Source organism: Nomascus leucogenys, chromosome 13 (assembly GCF_006542625.1).
Source record: "Nomascus leucogenys isolate Asia chromosome 13, Asia_NLE_v1, whole genome shotgun sequence".
NCBI lineage: Eukaryota > Metazoa > Chordata > Mammalia > Primates > Hylobatidae > Nomascus > Nomascus leucogenys.
Genome location: NC_044393.1, coordinates 26628575 through 26651642, shown reverse-complemented (window position 1 = coordinate 26651642; position 23068 = coordinate 26628575). Strand labels below are relative to the sequence as shown.

The following is a 23068-nucleotide window of genomic DNA, read 5'->3' as shown; positions in this document are numbered from 1 at the left end:
CGTGTGGGGGCTGGGCTGGCTGTCAGGGCAGTAGAGAGCTAGAGGAGGAACCCGTCTGTGGATGGGGTCTGGCCAAGTGGGGGTCCTCGCAGTAGCAGACCCAGAGATCCCCCGTCATGGATCTTGGTGCCACATGGCGCTGGGTCCTGGTATTCTGGGTATTGTGTGGTCCTGGGCACGAGGAACCCTCTGGGGCTGAGGTCTGACTGCCTCAAGCTCCCTCATCTGACATCTGAGTCTCAGGAGTCAGGGCCCCTCTGGGTCTGACTCTGGGTTGCTCCCTGAACTGCCCCTTCCTCCCACCCAAATTCCAGGAGCTTCTTTTGGGAGTTTTCTGGCAGGTGCTTCTGGGCAACAGCGCCTCAGCTGGCCTCTGCCTCCTTGCCGCGGGCATGGCGGCAGGGGGCACCTCAGGAGTCCAGAGCCTCGGGGCCCTGCCTTCATGCTCTCCTCCAGAGACCTGTGCTGGCTTCACCCCTGCCTCGCTCCTCCCTCACCCCACAGACCATGTGCCCCAGGTCTTGGGGCTTGGCAACTTGACCTCCTGGCCACTGCCCGCCCGGCCAGCCTCAGCTGTGGTGCACCAGCTCAGCGGCCATCCCCAGAGTGCCCTCCCAACCAGTCCCAGCAGCCCAAGGGAGCGAATGTCAGTGCCCACGCTGGCACATGTCCCAGGTTCCAAAGCTGCCGTGCCCCTGAGCCACACGCCACCCTGGCTGGCCCCAGGGATTAGGGCCCCAAAAGAGGATCCTGAGGCTCAGAGAGGTGAAGTCAGTTGCTTGAGGTCACACAGCTGGTGACCAGCAGTTGTGAAAAATCGTGGCTCTGGGACTCTTGGCCCCTCTTCTAGCCATGGGTGGGAAGGCTTCCCTTCCTTCCCTGCTTGCTGCCCACCTGATGAGGACCAGGCCCGGGGGAAGGTGCTGGATGCAGTAGAACTCCTCTCCCCGATGGCTTGATGCTGCTATGACTGGTGACCGCAGCCACCGGAGGCAGGTTTGAGCCTCCCAAGCCCTTGACAGGGGAAGCTGGGGATTGATCCCTCCATTTCACAGGTGGGCAAACTGAGGCTCACATGATCATCATGGTCATTATCTCTGTTTACTCTGAGCCCAGCATGACGCTCACTGTTTACACACTTTGCCTGCAAGGGAAATTCTGTGAATGTTGTCTGCTTTTTACATATGAGGAAACTAAGACTCAGAGAGGGCAGGGTACTTGCCCAAGGTCACACAGCAAATCCTTGTTGGAGACTAGGACTGTGCTGCTTTGGTTTTTAAAAACGTTTTGAAGAGTAGGAAGGGGCACTGTGGAAATACCGATTTAGTTGTTTTTATTTTTATTTTTTAGCTAAATCCAGATCTAACAGCTGATGCATGTTGTGCTGGGCTCTGATCTGGCTTTTTTTTTTTTTTTTTTTTGAGAGCGAGTCTTGCTCTGTGGCGCAGGCTGGAGTGCAGTGGTGTGATCTTGGCTCACTGCAATCTCTGCCTCCTGGGTTCAAGTGATTCTCCTGCCTCAGCTTCCCAGCTTCCCAGCTTCCCAAGTAGCTGAGATTACAGGCATGCACCACCATGCCCGGCTAATTTTTATATTTTTATTAGAGACGGGGTTTCGCCATGTTGCTGGGCTGGTCTTAAACTCCTGACCTCAAGAGATCCATCCACCTTGGCCTCCCAAAGTGTTGGGATTACAGGCGTGAGCCACCGTGCGCTGTCTGTTCTGGCATTTTATATCGTGGGAGGGAGACATGGCTAACCCTGCAGATGAGGAAACTGAGACTGGTGAGTGTGGTGTGGAGGGGCCAAGGTCAGACAGCCAGCAAGTGGTGAGCTGGGATGGTGTCTAGGGCAGTCCAGCACTGGAGCCCATTCCCTCAGACCCCTCTAAATCAGGGGCCAGGCTGAGACTGGACCTTGGGTCCTTCAGTAAAATTGGAGTGCATCTCATCTCTCTCCCTGCCCCTTGTGAAATGAAACCCCCAGACTGGACCGTGAAACCCCAGACTCACAGGTGGGCTGACTCTGGGGAGCCGGGAGCCCCGCTCGCTGAAATCTGGGTAGCATCAGCTGCACTCCTCTCGCTCTTGGGCCCTGCTTGGCTGGCCTCCGAGCACAGGCCTCCTGCCAGCCTTCCACTCTGAGTGGGTGGCTGGAGGCTCCCCAGAGGCCGGCCAGCCTGCGTACTGCAGCTTTGTCAAACGGCCTCAATTTTTAGCGTCTGGCCTTAGACCTTGGCCCCTTCCCGCTGTGGCCTGTCCTCTGCCCCCGCCCTGCAGCCTCCTCTTTCATCTGCCACTGGCTTTCCCAAAGGTCTCAGCCTCTCTGTGGCCTGGGGAGGCCCTACTGTGCCTGGCTGTGGACAGTCAGGGGCCCTGCTTCTCACTCTTGCTCTGCCATCGATTGACCATGTGGCTTTGGGCAAATAACTGGCCTGTCTGTGTCTCATTTTCCCCCACTGGTAAATGGAGGCTTTGAACTGAAAGATCTCAGAGAGCTGTTTTCTGTGATTTGAGTCCTTGCTTTGTAGCTTTGGGCAAGTCCCTGCACCCCTCTGTCCCTCAGTTTCCCCAACTCTCTAAAAGAAAGTGCTGGCCGGGCGCGGTGGCTCATGCCTGTAATCCCAGCGCTTTAGGAGGCCGAGGTAGGCAGATCACTTGGGGTCAGAAGTTCGAGACCACCCTGGCCAACATGGTGAAACCCCTTCTCTACTAAAAATACAAAAATTAGCTGGGCATGGTGGCGCTTGCCTGTAATCCCAACTACTCAGGAGGCTGAGGCAGGAGAGTCGCTTGAACCCGGGAGGTGAAGTTTGCAGTGAGCCGAGATCGTGCTGTTGCACTCTAGCCTGGGTGATAGAGTGAGACTCCATCTCAAAAAAATCAATAAATAAAGTGCTGGGCTACTCTGGCCTGGGTGCTGTGTGTCCCTGCGCTGATCCCTTGACATTTCTGAGCCAGTTTCTTCATCTGGGGCCTGGGGCCCTGCCATCCTCCCTTGCAGGGTGGCCTTGAGGGTCAGTGGGAGAGACAAGTGTGGACACACCGGGTGGGTGTACAACAAGGAGGTGGGTGGGGATTTGGGGCATCCAAAGGCTTCTTTCCTTGAGTTGGGTCTTGCCCCCTTATTCCAGGGCCGTCCCTCCAGTGACCCCACAAGGCTTGCCCCCCTGCCCGAGTGTGTGTGTAGCCATCACAGAGCCAAGACAGGCCACACATCCCCAGTCACACCCCCTGGCCTCACTCCATCAGGAGCGGACACAACACCCTCTGGCTCACTTCGAGCCATCCGGCCGAACTCCAGGGTCTCAGGTGCTCACCTGTCCTCCGACAGGTCCCTGGAGGGCTGGCTCCCCAAGCCCTGCTCCCTCCTGGCCTCAACTTCTCCATCTTCTATATGGGCTGAAGAATATGGCCAAGGGCAGCTCAGAAGAAGTGGGAGCCAGGGATCCAGGTTCATGTTCAGATTGTGTGACTGTAGGCAAGGGCCTTTCTCTCTCTGGGCCCTGGCTGTGGGTGGGGGCCACCCTGCCTGCCGTGTGTCTTCTCAGGGTCCTGGTGAAGTACAAAAGTGGCCTTGGATTGAGAAGAGCCCAGCAAGCTGTCAAGCCCTGCTGCACCCTGTAGGGGGCGCTCCTTCTATCTGGGAGTCAGGAGCCTGGGCCCAGCTGTGTGACCTTGAGCAAAGAGGCCTTTGCTTCTCTGGCCTCTGTCTTCCCAGCTGTAAATGGGAATGAGAGGGGGCTGGACCCTAGTTCCCAGGTCTCCCTGCCCATTGACCTCTCCTCACTCCCTGTGGACCCTGTCCCTGTCCCCTTGGTTGCTTTGGATGTGAGGCCTCTGTGGCTGCCCCCTCGTCCCGTGTCCCCAGCACCGCCTGGCTCTCCCGCTCTCTCCCCTGCTCTTTCTGCCACTCTCCGCCTCTCACCACCCCCATCTCTGCCTCTTCTCTCCTGTTGGGCTCTCGCTCTCTCCTCCCTCCTCTGTGTCTCTGGACCCCCGCTCCAGCCAGACCTGGTTCACATTCAGATGGCTGCAAAGGTACTTCCACCCCTCCCCGCTCCCGCCCAGGCCCAGGGGACCCGACCACGCCGGGAGCTCCTCCTGCCCCATCCCCATCACACCCCCCACTCCTTCTCCTTACTTTCGCATAGAAGTGCCCTGGGCATTGGGGATCTGCCACCTCACCCCCTCTGACAGGGCTCACTGTGTGACTTTGGGCAAGTCCCAGCCCCCTCTGGCCTCAGTTTCCCCCTGCAGATGGGTAGGCTGGAGGAGGGGGCCTATAGTTTTCAGCCGAGGAGCCCTTTAGGTGTGACCCATGACTTGGGACAGAGGCAAGCCTTGCTGTAGTTTGCAGGGTTGGGGCCTGGATGGTCACTGGGTCCCAGAAGGGCCCCTGCTTGCCTCCACCCAGGTCTCACCAGCTCCCAGGAGCGGGCTTCCGAATCTCAGAGCATGGGGACACTTTGTAGGTCTCACTTGACTTTCTCTCAGCCAGGAATCTCTTCTATTACAACCTTACTTGCCCGCAGAGACAGGGGGCTCCCTCCCTCCCTCCCAGGGCAGCTCTCGGCATCTTGAGATGTCTTGGTACATCTGAAAGGAAATGAATTTCTTCCTGTCCCGGGACTCCTCCCCTATGGATCTGAGCCTCAGATGACCAAGGCCAGTCCTGCCCTGGTCCAAGACAAAGTCCATCTGATCCAGCTTTGGCAAAAAGGCGTCTGGGCCAGGGAGGGGAGGAGTTCCAGGCCAGCTGGACCTGGCATGCTGCGGGGACTCACGCTGGCCCCACCACCTCCCTGGGCCTCCCTCAGCCACTAGAGCCCTGAGCACAGCTCCTAGGAGGATGGTGGGCACCGGGCTTGTGGCTGACGGCTCCCTTCTCCTTTCCTCCCTCCTTCTGTCCCTGCTCAGAGAGGGAGACTGGTGGCTGGCCCACTCGCTCAGCACGGGACAGACAGGCTACATCCCCAGCAACTACGTGGCGCCCTCCGACTCCATCCAGGCCGAGGAGTGAGTACCGTCTCTGGCTGCCTCTACCCGTCGTCCCTGGACACTGCCGGTGCAGAGCGCCTCTCCTGGGCTGGGGTGGGAGGTCTGGCTGCCCAGCGCCCCAGCCATATCCAGGGAGAAGCACTGTGAGTGGGCAGAAGCCCGGATAGTCAGCACCATCCTCCGTCCTCCCACCCCCAGGTGGTATTTTGGCAAGATCACCAGACGGGAGTCCGAGCGGTTACTGCTCAACGCGGAGAACCCGAGAGGGACCTTCCTCGTGCGAGAAAGTGAGACCACGAAAGGTACGAGCACTCTTGCTGGCCAATGGATACTGAGTCTTCTGTGAGTGGTTTGAGCTGGGTGTTGTGGAATGAGCAGGAGTTTGGTTTGCGGAGTAGGGAGGGAAGAGCCTTCCGGGTGCAGGTAATGGCAGGATCAAAGTCAGGGAGGTGCATTTGAGGAACGTTGAGTAACTCGCGGTGGCCAGATGTCCAGAGAAAGATGAGGCTTAGTTTCTCTGGCCTCAGTTTTCTCAGATGAAAGATGGACATAGGTTGTCTGGAGGTCTGAGTGTCACACAGTAACAGGCTTGTTCCCAGGGTAGGTGCTGCTACAATAAGCCCTGCTTCTTCCCCTTCCCCAGGGGTCCCTGGGCTGCACTGGATGCTGGAGCCTGGCTTTGCCCTCCCCCAACCGCAGTCCTGGTCCCTGCCCCTCTCCTGTCCCTCCCCCGAGCAAGAGAATGAAGACCATCCCCTTCCTCTCCAGCCCCTCTGAAAGTGGGTTGCAGGCTGCCGTCACCATGGCAACCAAGCTGGGCTGCTTCCTGTGGGCCTGGGGCTCGGCGGGAGATGGGGAGCAGAGCATCCATGTCGAGCTGTGCATTTACGAGCAGTCGTGCAGCCATGTGCGGGTGTGCACGCTGTGTGTACGTCTGGGTGTGTGTGTGTGTGTGCATGTGGGATGGAATTGTCTGTGTGTCGCTGTGTGGGAATGGACTGCTGTGGTTTGTCTGGTGCCTGAGGGCCTGGGGAGCGTGTACTTGTGTGAGCGTGTGGCCACTGGGCACGGGCATGCCTGTGTGTGTATGCACATGTGGCCGGGGTTGGCTTCAGCCTCAGGCCTGTGGCTTCCGCATGCACCAGCCCGGGCCATCAGTAGAAAATCATGGTTGCCTAAGGCAGGCTTTGAGTCCTCGATGTGGGTTTGAGCCCCAGCCCTGTCTCTGGTTTGCTGGGTGACCCCAGGCTGGCCACTTCCCTCTCTGGACCTCTTTTCTGTACGCTGGGATTGTAATCTCCTCCTGAAGATCGCAGAGGGGGAGGTCTGTGGGCTAGGAGGGCTGGGCTTACCCCATGCCTGTGCACCGCCTGGCCAGGCTCCTGAGAAGGCCCGTCCCTGGCCGCTGGAGCCTCTGCCCCTGCCTCCGGGGCTCAGCCTTGTTCCCTGATGCCATTTGGGCGTCTCTTGGCCTCTGGTCCTACCCAGGCCTGCTGGATGGGAGGAAACTTTTCCAGCCAAAAGCTTTTCTATGCTCAAGGGAAAGAGGGGAGGCACCAGGTCTGGCCCCGTTTGACCCAGGCAGCCTTCAGGCCACACCCAGCCCGTGGTCTCCTGCCCATGACGGCCAACGCCTTTGCCAACCACCCCCTCCCGCCTGAGCCTGGGCCTGTCTTCAGAAAGGAGGTTGGGGGGACATGGACAGTGCCCCCGCGAGCTGACCCAGAGAGGGAAAGCAGTTAGGCCAGGGCCACACAGCCACAGGGAGCCACTCACAGGCTCCCAGCAGTTATTGAGTGCCCAGTGTGTGCCGGGCCCTTCTATGTGTGGTTGCATGGAATCTCCCCAGCAGACCTGGGAGCACCCGTATTGTGCAGAGGAGGAAACTGAGGCCCAGAGAGGGCCAGCAACCCCTCCAAGTCTCATAGCTAGGATGCGCACCTGGGATATGGAGGTCTTGCTGGGGCCAAGGATGCATGGCAGGACGTTCTAATCAAGCGTCTCTTGGGTCCCTTGGCCCTGCCTCTGTGGCTGCCCCGGGGCTGGCTGCTGAGAGACAGGGAGGGCCTGGGGCCCCGCCTGGGCCTCCGTTCCCTCCAATGTCAGGCAGGCACAGAACGGCGTCCAGAGCAGCCGCCTGCGGGGGAGAGGGCGTGGCGGTCACAGCTCCCCTCGGTGCCCCGCAGGTGCCTACTGCCTCTCAGTGTCGGACTTCGACAACGCCAAGGGCCTCAACGTGAAGCACTACAAGATCCGCAAGCTGGACAGCGGCGGCTTCTACATCACCTCCCGCACCCAGTTCAACAGCCTGCAGCAGCTGGTGGCCTACTACTCCAGTGAGCCAGTCTCGGAGGGCGGGCGGGCAGAGCCTCAGCTGCAGACCCTGGGGAGGGGCCTTGGAGCCTAGAAGGGTGGGGGATTCTGTTATCCTGCTCCCCTCCCCACTTTCTCCCTCCCCGTTCCCTTCCTCTCTCCTCCCTTTTCCCTCCTTTCCTTGTCTCCTTCTTCTTCCTCCTCTTTCCCCCAGCTCCCCTCCTCCCTGTCCCCCTCTCTCCCCGCTCCACGCATCATCCCACTCCCCGTCTTTCTCTGCAGCTGGCTGGTATGGAGGGGGCTGCCCTGAGGAGCCCCAGAGTAAGCTGGAAGGGAGGGGACAGAGGCTGGTGTCGTTTGTCTCTGTAGCCCTAGGACCGGTCTGAACCGGTTGCTGGGAGAGGAGGAGGGGGCGGCCAGATCGATTGCAGCAAAGAGGGAAGAGAGCGGCAGAGGGAGCTCGAGGGGCTTGCGTGCTGGGTGAGGACTCGGGCGTGGGCACAGTGCTGTAGCCCACCCACCTGGGCATCCGGAGCTGACTGCAGTGTCACGGGCCTGCGGGTGCCTGTGTGCCTGTGTGTCTGTGGCACGCATGGCCTCTGTGCACAGGTGTTGGTCCACTCCCCACCCCGAGCCTCCTCCTCCTCTCACCTCGGCCTCCTGACTTCCTCTGGGATCACCCACCACTCTCTGTCTCTTCAGCCACCACTGTGTGGCTCATTCTGAACCCCGTTCCCTCAGATCAGAACTCTCCAGGGGCTGTCTTGGAATCTTGGGATAAAGACCCCCACCGGCCCCCGAGTGGTCTAATCCCGACTGCCTACCCACCTCCGCCTGGTGCCACCCTTCCCCACCCGCTCCCTGCGCCCCTTTGGCCTCCGCTTCTCCAGCCCTGCAGCTGTTCTTTCCTCAGAGCCTTTGCTCTGGCTGTGCCCCTGCCTGGAGGGCTCTTCCCTACTTAACCCCTCACCCTCCTGCACATCCAAGCTCGGTTGCTGCTTCCTCCAGGAAGCCTCCCAGGACCCTCCTGCTGTTGCGCGAACAGCTCTCCAGTCACATTCACATCTGTGGTCCTGGGAGGTGATTAAGGAAGTGGGGCTCCTCCCTGGACTCTGAGTTCCTGAGGGCAGGTTCCCTGGACTTGTTCCCTCCCCGCAGGGTCCCTGGCAACCCCTACTGTCTGCTGAATGACTGACTGAATGACTGACTCAGCAGATGCATAAAGCACTGTGGGCCTGTGTGGGGGTGGGGCTGTGTGCACACAGATGTAGATGCCTGGCTTTGAGGGCGCCCTGCGTGTCCCCGGAAATCTGCGTGCATCTGGCATGTAGGGCGACACACACTGAGGGGCAGGGAGGCCCCAGGGCAGAAGCCCCATCTAACTGCTCCTCCTGCCTCCTCCTCAGAACACGCCGATGGCCTGTGCCACCGCCTTACCACCGTATGCCCCACGTCCAAGCCGCAGACGCAGGGCCTGGCCAAGGATGCCTGGGAGATCCCTCGGGAGTCGCTGCGGCTGGAGGTCAAGCTGGGCCAGGGCTGCTTTGGCGAGGTGTGGATGGGTAAGGCCTGGCCCCTGCCCTCGGGAGAGGCATCCACCCCCACCCCGTGTGGCAGCTCTAGGCTCCCTTGGTCCCTTTGCCTTTAGCTGCCTCTGCTGGATGATGGGGCCCTGTCGTAAATCTGGAGCTCCCCAGTGGTGGCTGGCACCGACTTGGGATGTGGCCACCCAAGTGCTGTGCCCCGGACCGTGCAAACCATAGCACCTGATTCCAAGATGCGCACAGGGCTGGGCATTGCACAGACCTGCTGTGTAGGCTGAGCCCGGTGGCCTCACTCGGATCCTCAGTCTTCCCGACTGTGAATGGGGCTAGTGACAGTGGGACCTATGGGAGGTTGTGAGACCCTGACCCAGTGCGTGGCCACACACTAGCTGTTCGCCATGGAGAGAGAAGCCCGGCTCGCGGGAGGGAGTGCTGGAAAGCTTAGGTCTGTCATGGTCTGGGCCTGTTAGCGATTTCCTGTCTAGCCCTGGAGAAACAGCAATGCATGAGCGCTGTGCAGTCCTGACAAATCCCAGGCCCCTCTTCCACTGGCTGCTTTCTGCTCACACGGAGGGACCGGAGGCCAGGGTGGAGGAGAGACGGCAGTTGTAAGCCCGTAAGCCCATGGTGCTAGCGGGGATCACGGTGCGCTGTTTTCAAGGTGGTTTCATTGGAGCTGCATCTCCGCTCAGTCCCACTGCCTCCACGTTCCGCCCTCCAGAGGGCTGATGGAGGAAAGCAGAGGGGCCTCCTGGGTGGAAGGCACTGCAGGGACAGAGGCCTGGAGGCTGGAGGTCAGGCCGTCCGGGAAGGGGAGGCGTGGGCTTTGAGCTGGTGAGAGGGGAGAGGGGTGAGAAGCCAGGGTGTGGGCACAGCCACAAAGTGAGGACTTGAGCAAAACCTGGGCGAATGCACAGCGTCAGCCATTCTGGTGGCTGCAAAACTCATTTCTGGCTTGGGTGAGAGGTGCTGTCCCTGGGAAGGGCCTCACTTCCTCCCTGGGTGCTCCACGTTGACTCATGAAGTGCCACATGCAGATGGCCTGAGCCAGGAGGGCCACAGAGATGGGCCTGAGCCCCAACCCTCAGACGGAGGCCCAGCGACTGGGAGGAACGGGCCCAAGGTCACACATCAAAGGAACCTCGAGGCCCGCTGGGACAAGAACCTGGATTAAACATGCTGGTCTAGAATGCAGCTTCCCCCAGAGCCCCACAGTTAGAAAAGTAGACAGTAGTGAAATGATAACCACATTACTTACTGAGCCCTCACAGTGGGGCTGGCCCAGTGGTTAAAATCTCATTCAGTCCTCAAACAGCTCCACGGGTAGGCACTATGGATCCCCGTTTTCCAGATGAGATAACTGAGGCTTAGAGAGGGGAACTGACTCTCCCATGGTCTCTCTGCTGGCAGGAGGTGGAGGTGGGAGTCAGGCTCTGGCCAGCCTGACCCCCAAGCCCTCATGCTTAGGACAGTGTCTCATTTTGGGGGGCGGGTGGGCTCCAGAGGTGACCTCTTGTTCTGGCAGCAGCCTCAGAAACCCCTGGGCCAGCTCCACATCACCCCTGGCCTCCACCAGTACACATTGCATTTGCTAACACATGAGGCACGTTCAAAGTCCTGCCCAGAGGGAACATGACCAACCCAGAAGTGACACCGGTTGAGTTAGAACGTTGGTCCCCTGTCTGTCCAGGCTAATAAGCTGCTTTTTAGGACTTTTTTTTTTTAGACAGGATCTCACTCTGTCACATAGGCTGGAGTGCAGTGGCGCGGTTTCGGCTCACTGCAACCTCCGCCTCCCAGGCTCAAGCCATTCTCCTGCCGCAGCCTCCCGAGTACCCAGTATTACAGGCACGCACCACTACCACCCAGCTAATTTTTGTATTTTTAGTGGAGACAGTGTTTCACCATGTTGGCCAGGCTGGTCTTGAACTCCTGACCTCAAATGATCCACCCGCCTCGGCCCGCTAAAGTGCTGGGATTACAGGCGTGAACCACCACGCCCAGCCCGGACATTCTTAATAGTCACAGTCCCGACAACAGCTACTGGCTCTTGAGCATTTAATCCTAGTAACAATGCCATGAGGAGCACCCTGTCATTGTACCCATTTTACAGATGGGGAGACTGAGGCTCAGAAAGGGCCCAGGCTTTGGCTGGGTTTGTCACATGGCTGTGGAGGCCACAGCTGACACTGGCGCCCAGGCGGGCAGATCCTGGATCCCTGTGCAGTAGGAGTTGGGGGGCTCCACTGAGTCAGCCTGCATCCCTCCTCAACAGGGACCTGGAATGGCACCACCAGGGTGGCCATCAAAACCCTGAAGCCTGGCACGATGTCTCCAGAGGCCTTCCTGCAGGAGGCCCAAGTCATGAAGAAGCTGAGGCATGAGAAGCTGGTGCAGTTGTATGCTGTGGTTTCGGAGGAGCCCATTTACATCGTCACGGAGTACATGAGCAAGGGTGAGGCCTGGGCGGCCGGGGCAGGGGGCAGGGGCACTCCGGACAGGGCAGGGGGCATGAGCCTCATGTCCTCTCATGTCTAGAATGGGCACCTTCAAAGGTGGAATGCCGTAGAGCCAAATTCTCTGTTGCCAGGGCCAGAGTGCAGTGGTACAATCATAGCTCACTTCAGCCTCAACCTTCCAGGCTCAAGCAGTTCTCCCACCTCAGCCCCCCAAGTAGCTGGGACCACAGGTGTGTGTCACCAGGCCCAGCTAATTTTTTATTTTTTGTAGAGATGGGACCCTGTGTTGCCTAGGCTGGTCTCGAACTCTTGGGCTCAAGCAATCCTCCCACCTCCACCTCCCAAAGTGCTGAGATTACAGGTGCGAGCCACAGTAATTTTTAAACTAATTAGTTATTTTTCAAAATTCCACTTTTTGGAGGTAGAGTTTACATATGATAAAATACACCCCTTTTAAGTGTTCAGTTCAGTGGGTTTTAACAAGTGGATTTACTGTGTACCCCTAACCATAATGAAGATATGTAACACCTCCATCACCCAGAAAGTTCCTCGTGCCCTTTGCAGACAGTACCCTCCAGCCCCAAACCCAAGCACCCACTGATTTGCTTTCTGTCATTATAAATTTGTTTTGTTTATTCTAGAATTTCATACATGGAATCTTTTACATCTGGGATGCATCCTTTTTTACTTTTTACATTTAAATTTTTTATTTTTTGAGATGAGGTCTTGCTATATTGCCCAGGCTGGAGTGCAGTGGCGTGATCATAGCTCACTGCAGCCTTGACCTCCAAGGCTCCATAGATCTTCTCATCTCAGCCTCTCAAGTAGCTGGGACTACAGGTGCACAACATCCTGCCCAGCTACTTTTTTTTTTTTTTTTTTTTTTTTGTGTGTATTTTTTGTACAGACAGAGTCTTACTGTGTAGCTCAGGCTGGCCTCAAACTACTGGGCTCAAGCGATCTTCCCGCCTCGGCCTCCCACAGTGCTGGGATTGTAGGCAGGAGCCACTGCTCCCGGCCTGAGATGCATCCCTGTTGCGTCTCCCAGCAGTTTGTTCCTGTTGTCGCTGAGCAGGACTCCGCTGTCTGCATTAGCACAGTTTACCTGTTCACCTGGAGGTGGACTTCTGGTTGTTTCCCATCCTCCTTGCCTTTTGAGTGACAAGCACTGAGTGAGACTTTATTCAGAGATGAGTTTACATAAAATCTGCTGTGCTGGTTAAAGCAAGGCCAGCCGCCTGGGAGGACGGGTTTTGGGAATCACTGCATCCTGGCAGAGGGACAGGGCAGGAGCTGGAGCTGGGTCTCTCTCTGCCCAGGGAGTTTGCTGGACTTTCTCAAGGGGGAGACGGGCAAGTACCTGCGGCTGCCTCAGCTGGTGGACATGGCTGCTCAGGTAAGTCAGCCCCTCCCGCCTCCCCACACCCTTGGTCCTCAAGCACCCAGACCCATCTGGTACAGTCAGTTCTGGCCTCTTGAGTGCCCCCTCCAAGAAGCCTGCCTTGATTGCCTCCACACTCATTGACTTGCCGCACGTATTTATCAGGTCTGCTTACAGGTGCCCTGAGTGGTGATTCTGGGCAGCAGAAAGCCCTTACCTGGGCATCAGGGGTCACTGACTTACTGTGGGACCTCGGGCCTCAGTTGTCGTCTCTATAAAGGTCATTTAGTCGCTTAGCAGACGTGTTCATGCTTGCTGTAGGCAGTGCTCAACAAGCTTTTTTTTTTTTTTTTTTTTTTTTTTTTCATTTAATCCTCATCATGACCAGGAGTGATGAGGATTGGCTGTTAGTCCCATTGGACAGATGAGAAAACTGAGGCTCAGAGAGGGGACTTGGGCAGCAGGCAGGACCTGGCACTCATCTGTGTCTGGGTCTGCCGGGGCCTCTTTCCATGGTCACCTCGCTTTCCTGGCTGCATCTGATCTCGTGCCTCCCCTTTGACCTTTGCCCTCTGCCCTCTGCCCTGTGCCCTGTGCTCCCTACTCCCGCAGAGCACTGCTCCTGCTTTCGATGCCAGCAGCATTTACTGTGAACTGACCTCACTTGCCTGAAGAAGTGTGGGGAGGGTGGGGAAGGAGTGGTTGGCTCTCCAGCCCCGGGATGCTCTGTGGCCCTGGGAGGGCGTGGGTGGCACCTGAGCCAGGCTCCCACGGTTCCGCCTGCAGATCGCCTCGGGCATGGCGTACGTGGAGCGGATGAACTATGTCCACCGGGACCTTCGTGCAGCCAACATCCTGGTGGGAGAGAACCTGGTGTGCAAAGTGGCCGACTTCGGGCTGGCTCGGCTCATTGAAGACAATGAGTACACGGCGCGGCAAGGTGGGCAGGGGCTGTGTGGTATGTCGTGCTTGGCCTGGGACAGGTCACATCCCGCTCTGAGCCTCAGTTTTTTCCTCAGCTGTCATTCCTCATGGTGCTTATCTAGCAGAGTGGTCGTGACAGGAGGTCAGAGCTGCCCTGACCTTTCTCGTTCCTGCAGGTGCCAAATTCCCCATCAAGTGGACGGCTCCGGAAGCTGCCCTCTATGGCCGCTTCACCATCAAGTCGGACGTGTGGTCCTTCGGGATACTGCTGACTGAGCTCACCACAAAGGGACGGGTGCCCTACCCTGGTAAGAAGGTCCTCATGGCTCGTCTCTGGTCCCTGAACCCCTCTGCCCTGGTGGCCTTGGGCAAGTCATGACTCCTGCTGGGCCTGTTTCCCCATCCGTAAAACAAAGAAGTTGAGCATCTGATGTTAGGCTCTCTCGATGGTCCGTGTTCTCAGCTTCGGGGACAGGACCTATCTATGGTCACACCCAACCTGTCCTAGGCAGGAAGTCCTCGCTGTCCTCCCCATCAGCTTCCCCCACCCCACTTTCCTCACCGGAGCCGGGCTCCCCATGCCTCGCTCTGCCCACAGGGATGGTGAACCGCGAGGTGCTGGACCAGGTGGAGCGGGGCTACCGGATGCCCTGCCCGCCGGAGTGTCCTGAGTCCCTGCACGACCTCATGTGCCAGTGCTGGCGGAAGGAGCCTGAGGAGCGGCCCACCTTTGAGTACCTGCAGGCCTTCCTGGAGGACTACTTCACGTCCACCGAGCCCCAGTACCAGCCCGGGGAGAACCTCTAGGCGCAGGCGGGCCCAGACCGGCTTCTTGGCTTGGATCCTGGGCTGGGTGGCCCCTGTCTCAGGGCTTGCCCCGCTCTGCCTGCCTGCTGTTGGTCCTCTCTCTGTGTGGCTGAATTGCCAGGGGCGAGGCCCTTCCTCTTTGGTGGCATGGAAGGGGCTTCTGGACCTAGGGTGGCCTGAGAGGGCGGTGGGTGTGCGAGACCAACACAGTGACTCTGTCCAGCTCCCACTGTAGCCGCACGCCTCTCGCCGCACTCCCTCCTGGAGCTCTGTGGGTCTCTGGAAGAGGAACCAGGAGAAGGGCTGGGGCCGGGGCTGAGGGTGCCCTTTTCCAGTCTCAGCCTACTCCACTCACTGAACTCCTTCCCCACTTCTGTGCCACCCCCGATCTACGTCGAGAGCTGGCCAAAGAGCCTTTCCAAAGAGGAGCGATGGGCCCCTGGCCCCGCCTGCCTGCCACCCTGCCCCTTGCCATCCGTTCTGGAAACGCCTATAGGTGGAGGCTGCCGAGACAGACCCTCTGCCGCTGCTCCCAGGCTGGGCAGCACGAGGCCTCGCCTGGCCTGATGATGGGTGGGTGGGATGAGTACCCCCTCAAACCCTGCCCTCCTTAGACCTGAGGGACCCTTCGAGATCATCACTTCCTTGCCCCCATTTCACCCATGGGGAGACAGTCGAGACAGGGTATGTGACATGCCCAAGGCCACGGAGCAGTTCAGAGTGGAGGCGGGCTTGGAACCCGGTGCTCCCTCTGTCATCCTCAGGAACCAACAGTTCGTCGGAGGCATCATGGAAAGACTGGGACAGCCCAGGAGACAAGGGATCTGAGGATGCATTCGAGATGGCAGATTCCCACTGCCACTGCCCGCTCAGCCCAGCTGTCGGGAACAGCATGGAGGCAGATGTGGGGCTGAGCTGGGAATCAGGGTAAAAGGTGCAGGTGTGGAGAGAGAAGCTTCAATCAGCTTGTGGGTGATTTTTGACCTTCAGAGCCAGTGGGCCATGAAAGGGAGTGAGCCACTCGGCTCTGGAGGCAATCAAGCAGACGTAGAAGAGCCAAGAGTCCAGGAGGCCCTGGTCCTGGCCTCCTTCCCCGTACTTTGTCCTGTGGCATTTCAATTCCTGGTCCTGTTCTCCTCCCCAAGTTGGCACCCTTTAACTCATGAGGAGGGAAAAGAGTGCCTAAGCGGGGGTGAAAGAGGACGTGTTACCCACTGCCATGCACCAGGACTGGCTATGTAACCTTGGGTGGCCTCTGCTGTCTCTCTGGGCTGCAGACTCTGCCCCACATGTGGCCATGGCCTCTGCAACTGCTCAGCTCCAGTCCAGGCCCTGTGGCAGGACATACATGGTGAGCCCAGCCCTGGGACATCAGGAGACTGGGCTCTGGCTCTGTTCAGCCTTAGGGTGTGTGGCGGATTCTCCCTGGGCCTCAGTGTGCCCATCTGCAAAGGGGCAGCTGACAGTTTGTGGCATCTTGCCAAGGGTCCCTGTGTGTGTGTATGTGTGTGCATGTGTGCGTGTCTCCGTGTGTGTCCATATTTAACATGTAAAAATGTCCCCCCGCTCCGTCCCCCAAACATGTTGTACATTTCACCATGGCCCCCTCATCATAGCAATAACATTCCCACTGCCAGGGATTCGTGAGCCAGCCAGGCCCTGCCAGTGGGGAAGGAGGCCAAGCAGTGCCTGCCTATGAAATTTCAACTTTTCCTTTCATACGTGTTCATTACCCAAGTCTTCTCCCGTCCATTCCAGTCAAATCTGGGCTCACTCACCCCAGCGAGCTCTCAAATCCCTCCCCAACTGCCTAAGGCCCTTTGTGTAAGGTGTCTTAATACTGTCCTTTTTTTTTTTTTTTTAACAGTGTTTTGTAGATTTCAGATGACTATGCAGAGGCCCGGGGGACCACTGGCTCTGGGCCGGGCCGGGGGGTCTGAAATTCCAAGGCCCAGACTTGGGGGGGGGGGTGGGGGTATCCAGAAATGGTTGTAAATACTTTGCATATTGTCTGATTAAACACAAACAGACCTCAGAATTTGATCAACAGTTTATTGAACATCTACTGTGTGCTGGAGAGCAAGATGGGGCGGAATGTGAGAACAAACTGCCCCTCGAGGGGTCTTTGGGCAGCACTAGTAGCTGGAGGGCTTCAGGCCAAGGCAGGGGTGATGACATCAGATTGGAGACAGCTATGGCAGAATGTGGCTGTTTGTGCACATCTGCACCTGTGTTAGGGAGTGAGCACCTGGGAGAAGGACAAGGCACATCACAGGACTTCCCCGAGCATGACAAGTTCAGGACTCAAATGTCCGTGGTGGATGGTAGCAGTGACACTGGGGAGTGGGTGGGGCTGTCAGGCCTGCCTAGAGGAGATCACAAATACACGACGAGAATACCGCTGTGTGTGCTCTTCATGTGTTTCCTAGGAGTGCAGGGCAGGGGTGCTGGGTCGATCCACAAAAGTCCTGAAAACAAGAAAAATCCAAAGACCCTTCCCCTCCTCCCTCCTTCCCCACCACCAAAGCACATAGTCTTGAAATTTGATTTGCAACCGTCTATATGAACACATTTATTTTACACAAATATACATCAGATCATGCACCTGCGCACCGGAGTCAACTCTGGCCACAACGTTGCTTAATAACAAATTTCAAAAACTGGACATTTTTCTGTTCAGTATTATTTTCACAAGCCAAACACATCATAGTGTCCGGGTCAGGGTGGCATCTGGAGATCGCGGGGGGTAGGGGGCGTGTGAGTGTGCGTGTGTCTCCGGAGATGGGGGTCTGGATGTGAAGTTGTGGTAGGTGTTCTCTGCTTGCTGGTGGGAGTGTACCTGGATGCGTGTGCCTTTGTGTTCATGGGGGTATGTGCGTGGGCTCTGTTTGTTCGCAGACATGGTGCTTGGATGTTTGTGTGTGAGCACCTGTCTAGGTGGTCTGTGAGCCTGAGCTCATGGAAATGCGTCCCGGATGTGTGTGCTTGGGCATTAACGCGATGAGGTGAGCGGGTCCGCTTGCTCTGGCTGTGTGTGCAGAATGTGTGTGTACTGCGTGAACACAGATCCAGGGGCTTCATGAGCCTGTGGGCTCCTGGAGTGTGTGGGCACCGAGGTGTGCAGCTGGGTTCACATGGATGTGAGTGGGAACAGCATGTGTGCCCGTGGACCCGTGTGAGCTTGGGCTCGCACCCCCAGCGCTGGCCACTCCCGGCGGGACCCACGTGTGCCCGGGGGCGCGGGGCCACGTGCGAGCACAATGGGGACAAAGCGCTCGCCCGCGCTGCCGCGGCGGGTCCGGCGTGCGCATGCGCGGCGCGGCAGGGTCCAACCCCAACCCCGCGCGCCGGGACAGGCGGGACCCGCCACCGCGCGGCCTCTCTTCTTCCTTGTCCATCTGAACCTTTCTCTCTCTTCCTCTCTCTTGTCTGTCAGTGCCTCTCCAGCCCTCTCTGGCCTTACATCAATTTCCTGTTTCTTCTTTTTTAATTTTTAAAAATTTCAGTAGCTTTTGGGGTTACAAGTGGTTTTTGGTTACATGGATAAATTATATAGGGGTGAATTTTGTAGTACACTCGTCAGCCGAGTAGAGTACGTTGTACCTAATATCTAGGTTTTTAAAATCCCACACCCCGCCTGCCTTGCTTTTTTCTTTCTTTCTGTTTCCGTTTCTTTTTCTTTATTTCCCTTTCCCCTCCCTCCCTCCCTTTTTTTGAGATGGAGTCTTGCTCTGTCCCCCAGGCTGGAGTGCAGTGACTCACTGCAACCTCCACCTCCTGGGCTCAAGCCATTCTCCTGCCTCAGCCTCCCGAGTAGCTGGAACCACAGCTGTGCGCCCTCATACCCCAGCTAATTTTTTTTTTTCAGAGACAGGGTCTTGCTATGTTGCCCAGACTGGTCTTGAACTCCTGGGCTCAGGTGATCTGCCCCCTCAGGCTCCCAAAGTGTAGGGATTACAGGCGTGAGTCACTATGCCTGGCTGGTTTTCCTTTTCTTTCTCTATGTGTCTCTCTGTCTCACTGTTGCTAATTTCTTTCTCTTTTCCTCTTTGCCTGGTTGCTGTCTCTTTCTCTAGTCCCCACCCTCCCTTTCTGCCTCTCAGATTTTTCTCCCCATCCACCTCTTCACATCTCTGACTCTTCCCAGGCCCCCCCACACCTTCATGCCTTTGCCCAGGCTGTTTTCACCGCTGGGAATGCCCTTTCTTCCCTCTCTACAACCTGGCAAACTCCTATTCATCCTGCAAAGCACATCTCCGAGGCCACAGACCGGCCCTGGGAGCTCTCCCTGACGCCCTGGAATCCGCAGAGGTTGTCAACCTGCCCACTGGAACAAGCGCTTGAGGGACTGGGTGACGTTCTCCCTAGTGATCCCAGGCCCCGCCACATGGGTAGTGTCTGCTCAGGGAAGGCAGGCCGGAAAGTCGCTCTGTCTCTCCCACTCCTGTCTCTGGCCCTTTCTCTGGTTGGGGCTTCCTCACTCTGGGCCTGTGTCCAGTTGGCTTGTGCTGGACTCGGTGTGTAAGGGAGACAGAGATAGACACACAGAGATGGAGCGCAGAGGCGAGAGATGTCATCCACTCTGCCTGGGCCACAGTCTCCTGGCTCTACTGTCCCCTCCTTCGGCCCTGTGTAGTGTCCAGGTGTCTCCCGGGGATACGAGACCCCAGGGCTCCATGCCCCCTCAGCCTTTCCTTTCTGACTTCGGTTGGTTTTACTCTTAATTCTGCATGCATTTTTTTCTTTTGGAGAAAACCAAAATGTTTCCCCCATGACAGAAAAAAAGAATATATATTCTTTCTGGCAAAATAGGAAAGATACAGGAAAACACAAACCAACCAACCAACATATTTCACACCCCCTGCTCGGCCCCTCCCGTCTGGAGTCTGGGGCATGTCTCCAGGGTGCATGCAGGGTGTGTGTGGTGTGTGGTGTGTTTAGGGGTGTGCGGCATATGCGTGTCCTTGCTGCTGTTGCCTCCCAGGCTTCATCCTATGAGCTTCGAAAGTCTCTTTGTTCATCCTCCGCTTCTCTTGTCCCCCCTCTTCCTCCCTCCCTAGTTACATTCTCCAGACCAGACTTCATGCTGGGTGCACGCATGCACGGACACGCACAGACACGCACACACACACGCATACACATGCACACACACACGCACAGAGTCTCTTCTATGCATTTTCTGTCATCTCTGTCTTCTTTTCCCATTTTTCTCTCGGAGGCTCTGAAACGCTGTGATTCACAGAGAGAAAAAGAGACGGGCAGAGATTCAGAGATTCAGACAGGACAGACAGGAAAAGGGGATGGAGACAGAGGGGCTGGAGTTGGTGGCGGGGAGGGAGCGGCAGGGAGGGAAGCTTTTTGTCCATCTGTTTGTCGTCTGTGAGGTCCATCCCGATTCTCACTCCCCGCAGCCCTCCCCTTTCTGGGGCTTTTACCACCCAGCCCTTGGAGCGTGTCTCCTGGGATCCTGGGGCCGTGTCCATCTGTCCGTCTGTGTGTCAGCCTCTGCCTCCTGCCTGCCTCTTGCTGTGGTCTCATTAAATGCTCATCTCTTTCTTTGATTGTTCCACCCCCAGGTCGTGTGTGTGGGCACATGTGCATGTGTCCATGTGTCCAGATCTCTGTGCCTTTGTGTCTGTCCGTCTACCTCCCACCTGACTTCCCCTTCTCCCTCCCTCCTGTTCTTGCCACTGTGTCAGTATGTGTATGCACCTGTGTACACGTGTGCACCTGTGTACATGTGTGTCTGTGCATTAATCTCTCGCTCACCTCACTTCCCCTGTCCCAGAGGCTCCTGGACTTGGCCTCTGGGGGTGTTCTTCTCCTTACTCCCCATCCTGGTCCAGCCTCAGCCTCAAGGCTTGCCTCCTGGACAGTTTCCCTGGCAAGCATCCCTGGACATCTTACCTGCAACCTCCAAAAACTCAACTCACCTGTCCACTCCCACTCTTTCAGCAGGGGGATCTCCGACACAGAGCCACACGCCCTGGGTGGCTCAGCCGTCTCTCACTTACGCTCTGCTATGGGTTTTCATTTCCTCTTCCCACTTCTGGCCCCACTCAGAGCCGTGTCTCCCTCACCTGCCATTCTGGCCTGGCTCCCACTGACCTGTGGCATCCTGATCCCCACCATGCAGGCGTTGCTCATGGTGCCCTTGCCTGACATCTTTCCTCTCTTTTTTTCTTTTTTGAGACAGAGTCTCACTCTGTTGCCTGGGCTGGAGTGCAATGGCGCAATCTTGGCTCATTGCAACCTCTGCCTCCCGGGTTCAAGCGATTCTCCTGCCTCAGCCTCCCGAGTAGCTGGGACTACAGGTGTGTGCCACTACGCCCAGCTAATTTTTGTATTTTTAGTAGAGACAGGGTTTCGCCACGTTGGTTAGCCAGGATGGTCTTGATCTCTTGACCTCACGATCCGCCCACCTCAGCCTCCCAAAGTGCTGGGATTACAGGCATGAGCCACCGCACCTGGCCGACATCTTTCCTTTCTTCAGCCTGCAAATCTCACCTCCTCTGGGAAGCTGTCCTGATAACCCCCTTTGCTGGGTTCCCTTGTCTCTGATACTCCCTGCAGTGAGATCTGTCCTGGCCTTGGCCTTGTCGCAGGCTGGGCACCCGACTGGAGTCCATTTGGACTTTTGTGGGCCTAGGCATCTTTGCCCTTCCTTTAGAAAAGAAAATTAAAAATTACTTGTTACGATAGCATTGGTACGAACACGAGTATATTAATAGGACATACTGAAACATTTTCTTTGAGTTAAAAGTTCATTTTTCTTCTGATTTTAAAAGAAATTGAAACATTTTCTTGGGGTCCCAAAAGTATGGTGCATGGGCTATAGATTCACTGATCCCCTCCTCTTGCCAGGCCTGGGCGAATGCCATGGTGGGCAGGCTGTGTATGCTCCCCGCCTTCTACCCTCTCTGTGTCTGTCTTCTTCATTTTGCCTCTGCAGTTTGTCCTTGTGTTAGTGCATTAAAGCAAGACGATGCGTGTGTTTGTGTGTGTGTGTGCCTGTGTGCATGCGCGCACGTGCCACATCCTCCCTCTTCATCTCTGTGTCCATCTCTCTGTGTTTTTTGTTTGTTTGTTTGTTTGTTTTTTTGAGACAGGGTCTTGCTCTGTCTCCCAGGCTGGAATGCAGTGGTGCAATCACGGCTTACTGCAGCCTCAACCTCCTGGGCTCAAGTGATCCTCCTACCTCAGCCTCCTGAGTAGCTGGGACTACAGGTGTGCACAATCACGCCTGGCTATTTTTTTTTTAATAGAAACGGGGTTTCACTATGTTGCTCAGGCTGGTCTTGAACTCCCGGGCTCAAGAGATCCGCCCACCTCAGCCTCCTAAAGTGCTGGGATCACAGGTGTGAGCCACTGTGCCTGGCTTATGTTCATCTCTTTCACCATAACAGGTTTGTCTCTTTCTCCGGGGTCCCCTCATTCATTCATTCATTCATTCCTGCAACAAACACCTGTGTGTGTCCGTGTCTGTGCGTCAGCGTGTCTGCCAGGGAGCAGGGGTCTTGGCTCCTCATCTTTCCCCAGGTCTCCTGCCCTCCCAGATCTGCAGGCTGTGAGCTTTCCAGGGTGGGCCATGCTCCCTGCTCCTGACCGTTTGCCCACCCGCCTCCCCTTGCTGCAGCGTTGGGGTCACTGCTATGAGTGGTGGTTGTTTTCCCTCTCCGCCTTGGTTCTTCCTAGAACACTATGCAGCAGCTGCTCCTGCCCAGCAGGGTGTGCGTGTGTGTGTGTGTGTGTGTGTATGGGAGGGAGTGAGAGGGCCAGGCCGACATATAGACAGACAGACACCAAGAGAGGGTGACAAGTGCACAGCCGGCACCTGTCTCTCCTGTATTTGCCTTCTGTCTCCTTCCCTCTCCTCTATGGGGTTTTGCTGGCATTTTGTCTTTTCTCTGGCTTCCTGCATTTGTGTGTGTGAGTGTGTCTGTGTATGAGTGAGTGTGTGTGTACGCATGTACACGTGGCATCCTCAGGTCTAGGTCCCCCCTTCCTCAACCTCCCTGTGTTCCCCACAATCTCCACACCTTCTCTACCACAGTCCAGGTGTGAGTGTGGTCTGTGGTGTGTGTGGTGTGTGGTGCGTGTGTTGCATGGGTGTGTATTGTATGGTTTGGGTGGTGTGGATGTGGTGCAGTGTGTGTGCAGCACGGCATGTGTGTGGTGTGGCCGTGGCCTGTGGTCTCTTGCCTTTGCCTGCATCCAGCGACAGCTGTGCTGAGGCCCCTCCCACCCATCGAGGCCTCTCCTCCTTTCTTTCTTTCATTCATTCACTTGCTCCTTCGTAAAATCCTGATTGAACCATGAGGCTGCCCCGGTGGCCGGGGCGCACGTCTCTCTCTGGGTCATTCTCTTTCTCCTTTTCTCTCTCTCTTTTCCTGTCTTTGGCTCCGTTTCTACGTCTCTTTTTCTCGCTGTCTTTTGTTTTGTTCTCTCTGTTGTCTGAGTCTTTGTCTGTTTCTATCTTTGCCTCTTGGTTTTAGCCTAGCCCATTCAGGCACTAATTAGTTGTTCCCATTAGGAAGTGGCTGCAAAGTCTGTGTGTGTGTGTGTGTGTGTGTGTAAGTGTGCATGTGAGTGTATGTGCCTGTGTGAGTGTACGTGTGTATGTGTATGTGAGTGTGTATGT

General features: G+C 56.8%; 1 protein-coding gene across 5 annotated transcripts in view; it reads left to right on the top strand.

The window, feature by feature from the left end:
* The window catches only part of SRC (SRC proto-oncogene, non-receptor tyrosine kinase), a 61355-nt gene extending 44263 nt beyond the window's left edge, over positions 1–17092 (top strand). For 3 of the 5 annotated variants that reach the window (XM_030826273.1, XM_030826274.1, XM_030826272.1), the window contains 10 exons: positions 4007–4039; positions 4919–5017; positions 5198–5301; positions 7186–7335; positions 8719–8874; positions 11132–11311; positions 12635–12711; positions 13483–13636; positions 13797–13928; positions 14219–17092. In XM_030826273.1, coding sequence (XP_030682133.1) covers positions 4007–4039; positions 4919–5017; positions 5198–5301; positions 7186–7335; positions 8719–8874; positions 11132–11311; positions 12635–12711; positions 13483–13636; positions 13797–13928; positions 14219–14427 — 1294 coding nt within the window. In that variant the 3' untranslated portion in view covers positions 14428–17092. The remainder of the gene's footprint in view (positions 1–4006; positions 4040–4918; positions 5018–5197; positions 5302–7185; positions 7336–8718; positions 8875–11131; positions 11312–12634; positions 12712–13482; positions 13637–13796; positions 13929–14218) is intronic. The other 2 variants (XM_030826276.1, XM_030826275.1) reach the window with 1 other exon arrangement.
* The last annotated feature ends 5976 nt before the right edge of the window (positions 17093–23068 follow it).